Genomic DNA, 6,053 nt, shown 5'->3' on the forward strand with positions numbered 1-6,053 from the left:
GGCTAATTTTTGTAATTTTAGTAGAGACAGGGCTTCATCATATTGGTCAGGCTGGTCTTGAACTCCTGACCTCAGGTGATCTGCCCACCTCGGCCTCCCAAAGTGCTGGGATTACAGGCGTGAGCCACCGCGCCCGGCCAGCCTTATGAATTTTGTTTTAAGTGGGACTCTTGTCCTCAGAGAGTTTTAAGCAGGGATGTGATCTGATTTCATTTTAAGGGATCATTTTGTTACTGTGTCACCACATTTCACAAGCCTTCCTTTCTCTCAGCCCATGTTGATTAAGACCTATGAACGGCTGGGCTCTGGGGACAGGGCAGGGTACAAGACAGACCGAGTGCAGTGGCTCACGGCTCAGAGAGACTGAGAGGATTCCTTGAGCCCAGCAGTTCAAGACCAGCCGCCTCCTACAAAAAAAATTTTAAAAATTAGCTGGGCGTGGTAGCATGTGCCTATATTCCCAGCTACTCGGGAGGCTGAGGCAGGAGAATCAGTTGAACCCAGGAGGTGGAGGTTGCAGGGAGCCGAAATCACGTCACTGCACTCCAGTGTGGGTGACAGAGGGAGACTCCGTCTCAAAAAAAATTAGCGAGGCATGATGGCATGTGCCCATAGTCCCAGCTACTTGGGAGGCCTTGAGCCCACAGTCAAAGCTACAGTTAGCTGTGATTGCACCACACTGCTCCCGCTGGGTGACAAAGCAAAATCCTATCTCAAAAAAAAAAAAAAAAAAAAGGGCATAGTGGCTCACGTCTGTAATTTCAGCACTTTAGGAGGCTGGGGCCAGTGGATCACATGAGCTCAGGAGTTCAAGACCAGCCTGGGCCACATGGCAAAATCCTGTCTCTATTAAAAATATAAAAATTAGCCAGGCATGGTGGTGCATGCCTGTAGTCCCAGCTATGCGGGAGGCTGAGACGGGAGAATGGTGAGAACCTGGGAGGCAGAGCTTGCAGTGAGCCGAGATCGTGCCACTGCACTCCAGCCTGGGCAACAGTGCAAGACTCGGTCTCAAAAAAAAGAAAAAAAATAGTCATAGGTGCAGATAAAGCTGACACATCATACCTAAATATTTAGAACTCAACAAGAATGCAAGCACTCTGCAGCCAAGTCCATGAGATGTAGCCAAAGCTGTTCTCAAAGGGAAATTTGTAGCCTCCAAATGCATTTAATAGGAAATGAGGAGGAATGGAAACAATAGCATGGATGTCAGATTCAGATGAAGAGAAAAAAGGGCAGAAAGAGCCATCAAAGATCTGAGTTCAGCTTCATAGATGGGGAAACTGAGGCCAAGAAAAGTTAAGTCACTTGCCAAAGGTTACAAAGCAAAGCTGTTCATGACAGAGCTGGAATTCAGAACCAGGTTTGGTTCCTCCCAAGCCACTGTCCAAGGACCATAGAGACTTTTGGCATTACTCACTATTGAATTGTATTTTTTAAATGACTTCATTTAAAAAAAGCAATATCAACATACCACGAAGTCAAGACAAGAGTTTTTTTGTTCTTTTCAGTGAGCGTCCTGGTTGCTCAAGTTTATGGTAAATAACTCCTCTTGCTAAGAGCTGTCGCTGTCTCTAGGAATGGTACCTTGCAAACCTTGATCCTTGAACTCTGGGTTGGAGGAAGTGAGGATGCAACTAGAGAGACTCTTGGATGTCCCCCAAAAATCAGGAAACAAGGAAAGAAAAACCTGGGTTTTAGAAGCAGGGTCAAAAAGAGATTGAACAGGAAACAATTTCCAGGAAGCAATTTTGTAATCCTGACCCCTCCCCTTTCCCCGCCTGGCTTAGCCTCAGCCCCTATCAGGAACTGTTGGGGGTGGGGACTTTCCCAAGGTTGGTTCCCCGGCCCCCAGTCCAGGCAGGTATAAGGCCACCTCCCCAGGCCAGGACAACCCAGAAACAAAAGAGAAGAGCTACCATGGCCTCTTGGAGCAGACAGCGACCCGAAAGGTAGGTCCCCACACTACCTGTCCTAGGCAGGTCTGACCCACATTCCAGCTGACCCACTGAAGTCACAGGGAGCAGATACAGACCTGGAGCCTGGGACAGATTAACCTTAACTATGACAGAAAGACACACACACACACACACACACACACACACACACACACACCCCTGCAGAAGCCCAGGTGGGCATGGGCAGGATGGGGCCAGGGGAGGCTTCTTGTTAGAGGTCTGGGGCTACAGTGACCAAGGCTGTCCAGATCATGTCTGATGGCTGCTGGGCCAGGGAAGCCCTAGAGAAGGAGGGGAAGCCCCAGGCTTCTAAGGGTGCTAGGTGTAAACCACCCCTTCCCAAGGCCAAATGCCCACCCTCAGACCAGGCCAAAGCAGGATACACTTTTCATGTTCAGAGGCTGCAGTGAGCTATGATCATACCAATGCCCTCCAGCCTGGGCAACCGAGCAAGACCCTGTCTCAAAAACGTGATCCTGAACATCTGTCTTCCTCCAAGCACCCAACTGGTCAAGGCTGGACAGAAAGACCAGGATCCCAGAGCAGAGAAGTCTTCATGGAAAACAGGGCATTGGAGCTGGGGCTTTGCGGGATGAATAGGAGTTCACATCAAAACACAGAGCCAGGGGGACAAGGACTGACCCAGAAAACAAGCCAGATCAGAAGAAACTAGCAAGTTGGACTGTGAATAATTAGCAGCTCATGGGGGCTAGGCTGGTGATGGGGAAGTGTATTCATATTATACGGGAGTTACACTCAGAAACTCAACTTTCCTAGAATTGTAATTCTCCCTGTAACAGACACCACTTCTGGCAGCTGTAGGGGGTGAGGGTAGAAGCTGGGAGAGGAGAAGGAAGCAACTGCCCTAGTCCAGGTAAGAGATGAGGTGGCATAGTCCAGGCTGGTAGCCACAGAGATGGGAAGAAGTGGGCAAATTTGGGGGTGTATTTTCACCTAGCTGAGTGTATTTTCACTGTGGTTTAGTAAGCATCTTCTGTTACTGCCTGCAGCCCAGGGGGCTTTCAACCCCATCTTTCTAGAACCCTGTTCCTGCTGCTGCTATTGGCGGCCTCAGCCTGGGGGGTCACCCTGAGCCCCAAAGACTGCCAGGTGTTCCGCTCAGACCATGGCAGCTCCATCTCCTGCCAACCACCTGCCAAAATCCCCAGCTACCTGCCAGCTGACACTGTACACCTGGCCGTGGAGTTCTTCAACCTGACCCTCCTGCCAGCCAATCTCCTCCAGGGCGCCTCTAAGCTCCAAGAATTGCACCTCTCCAGCAACAGACTGGAAAGCCTCTCACCCGAGTTCCTGCGGCCAGTGCCGCAGCTGAGGGTGCTGGATCTAACTCGAAACTCCCTGACCGGGCTGCCCCCAGGCGTCTTCCAGGCCTCAGCCACCCTGGACACCCTGGTGTTGAAAGAAAACCAACTGGAGGTCCTGGAGACCTCGTGGCTGCACGGCCTGAAAGCCCTGAGGCATCTGGACCTGTCTGGGAACTGCCTCCGGAAGCTGCCCCCTGGGCTGCTGGCCAACTTCACCCTCCTGCGCACCCTTGACCTTGCGGAGAACCAGTTGGAGACCTTGCCCCCTGACTTTCTGCAGGGTCCGCTGCAATTAGAACGGCTACATCTAGAAGGCAACAAATTGCAAGAACTGAGAAAGGATCTCCTCGTGCCGCAGCCAGACCTGCGCTACCTTTTCCTGAACGGCAACAAGCTGGCCAGGGTGGCAGCCGGTGCCTTCCACGGCCTGCGGCTTCTGGACATGCTGGACCTCTCCAATAACTCGCTGGCCAGCGTGCCCGAGGGGCTCTGGACATTCCTAGGGCAGCCAAACCGGGACATGCGGGATGGCTTTGACATCTCCAGCAACCCCTGGATCTGTGACCAGAACCTGAGCGACCTCTATCATTGGCTTCAGGCCCAAAAAGACAAGATGTTTTCCCAGAATGACACGCGCTGTGCTGGGCCTGAAGCCGTGAAGGGCCAGACGCTCCTAGCAGTGGCCGAGTCCCAGTGAGACCTGGGGCTGGGGTTGAGGGTGGGGGGTCTGGTAGAACACTGCAACCCACTTAGCAAATAATCCTGCCTTTGGCCGGGAGCGGTGGCTCACGCCTGTAATCCCAGCACTTCGGGAGGCCGAGGCGGGCAGATCACAAGGTCAGGAGATCGAGACCATCCTGGCTAACATGGTGAAACCCCATCTCTACTAAAAATACATAAAAAATTAGCCAGATGTGGTGGCAGGTGCCTGTAGTCCCAGCTACTCGGGAGGCTGAGGCAGGAGAATGGCATGTACCCAGGAGGCGAAGCTTGCAGCGAGCAGAGACTGCAACACTGCACTCCAGCCTGGGCGACATGAGCGAGATTCCGTCTCAAAAATAAAAAACAAACAATCCTGCGTTTTACAGGTGAGACTCAGGGCTGTCCATTATGGCTGGGACCCCGTTTCACCCACGCATGCTTCTAAAACACACGATGGGCTTTCCTTACCCGTGCCCAAGATGTGCCCTCTCTCTGGAATGCCGTTCCCCGTTTCCCAGATCTCTTGATCTCTGGGTTCTCCCAGCCTCCTTGTCCTTCCCTCCGGCTGAGCCCTGGCCACACTGGGCCTGCCTTTCTCTGACTCTGTCTTCCCCAGGTCAGGGGGCTCTCTGAGTGCAGGGTCTGGTGCTGAGTCTCACTTAGCTTGGGCTCAGACCCAAGGGGTTTAATAAATAACTCTTGAAAACTGGATAGGATGAATTGGCTTTTGCTGTGTTCCTAGCATCTTCTCAAATCAACCTCCTAGGACTCCGGGGTGAAGGAGGAAAAGAGGCATGGCCCGGGCCCTGGGGTGTGGGATGTGGTCTTCCTAGGGGGTGACAGTTGGGATCAAAGGCCTGTGACTTTTCCTCTCCCTTCCCCCATCCTGGGACCTAACTGGAAATAAAACCTTGACTGTTGCCCGGGTGTCATTTTACCAGTGGATTTCTGCCAGGGCTTGTGTCCTGGGAGGAGGTTTAAGTCAAACCAGATTGCCCAGGTCTCCAAACAATTTGTCGTGCGGCCTGAGATCATCGTGCAAGGTTGCAGGGGCGGGATGGGGCCGAAGGGATGGGCGGGGTCCCAGGCCCACCTGCTTATATGTCATTGGCCATGTGGGGGCTGCAATCAGATTTGGGAGACCCTGGGGCTTGGGGGTATGTCCAGTTTTCCCAGGTCCCTAAAAAATGAACGTGCAGCCTGGTGCCGTGGCTCACGCCTATAATCCCTTTGGGATTACAGCACTTTGGGAGGCTGAGGCAGGCAGATCACCCGAGGTCAGGAGTTCGAGACCAGCCTGGCCAACATGGCAAAACCCCGTCTCTACTAAAATACAAAATACAAAAGTTAGCCAGGCAGAATGGCATGTGCCTGTCATACCAGCTACTCGGGAGGGTCAGGCAGGAGAATCGCTCGAACCTGGGAAGTGGAGGTTGCAGTGAGCCAAGATCGCGCCACTGCACTCCAGTCTGGGCGACAGAGTGAAACTGTGTCTCTAAATAAGTACATAAATAAATAGACCATGCCTACATCTGTGGTCATTCCAGGCACCGCAATGAAAAGGCAGGGTTCTGGGGTCCAGCAGGGCTAGCTTTGAATAGGATCCCTGGCCGGGTGTGGTGACTCATGCCTGTAATCCTAGGACTTTGGGAGGCCAAGACGGGCGAATCATGAAGTCAGGAGTTCAAGACCAGCCTGACCCATATGGTGAAACCCCGTGTCTACTAAAAATACAAAAATTAGCTAGGTGTGGTGGCGGGCACCTGTAATCCCAGCTACTCGGGAGGCTGAGGCAAGAGAATGGCGTAAACCCGGGAGGCGGAGCTTGCAGTGAGCTGAGATCCAGCCACTGCACTCCAGCTCGGGCGACAGAGCGAGACTCCGTCTCAAAAAAAAAAAAAAGAAAAGAAAGAAATAAAAAGAGGCTGGGTGCAATGTCTCACACCTGTAATCCCAGCAATTCGGGAGGCTGAGGTGGAAGGATCACTTGGGCCTTAGGGGGTTCAAGACCAGCCTGGTCAACACAGGGACATCTCGTCTCTACAAAAGTTTTTTTTTTTTTTTTTTT

General features: G+C 52.4%; 1 protein-coding gene across 2 annotated transcripts; it reads left to right on the forward strand.

Moving 5' to 3' along the window:
- The first annotated feature begins 1,840 nt into the window (after positions 1 to 1,840).
- On the forward strand, positions 1,841 to 4,906 carry LRG1 (leucine rich alpha-2-glycoprotein 1). Of its 2 annotated transcripts, none has more exons than XM_017847251.1 (2): positions 1,841 to 1,952; positions 2,969 to 4,906. In XM_017847251.1, the coding sequence occupies exons 1-2, from the start codon at positions 1,921 to 1,923 to the stop codon at positions 3,978 to 3,980; spliced, it is 1,044 nt and encodes a 347-aa protein (XP_017702740.1). In that variant the 5' UTR covers positions 1,841 to 1,920; the 3' UTR covers positions 3,981 to 4,906. The 2 variants fall into 2 exon arrangements, with proteins under 2 accessions (XP_017702740.1, XP_017702741.1); XM_017847252.1 differs by having other exon boundaries at positions 1,871 to 1,952; positions 2,999 to 4,906.
- Positions 4,907 to 6,053: the final 1,147 nt, after the last annotated feature.

Source organism: Rhinopithecus bieti, unplaced genomic scaffold, assembly GCF_001698545.2.
Source record: "Rhinopithecus bieti isolate Rb0 unplaced genomic scaffold, ASM169854v2 scaffold_28055, whole genome shotgun sequence".
In the NCBI taxonomy this organism is placed as follows: Eukaryota; Metazoa; Chordata; class Mammalia; order Primates; family Cercopithecidae; genus Rhinopithecus; species Rhinopithecus bieti.

Excerpts from the sequence above, each read along its gene's own strand:
- LRG1 (XM_017847251.1), top strand. The coding sequence starts at position 1,921 with ATGGCCTCTTGGAGCAGACAGCGACCCGAAAG. Across the intron at positions 1,953-2,968 it reads AGCAGACAGCGACCCGAAAG|CCCAGGGGGCTTTCAACCCC; the intron begins GTAGGTCCCCAC and ends TACTGCCTGCAG.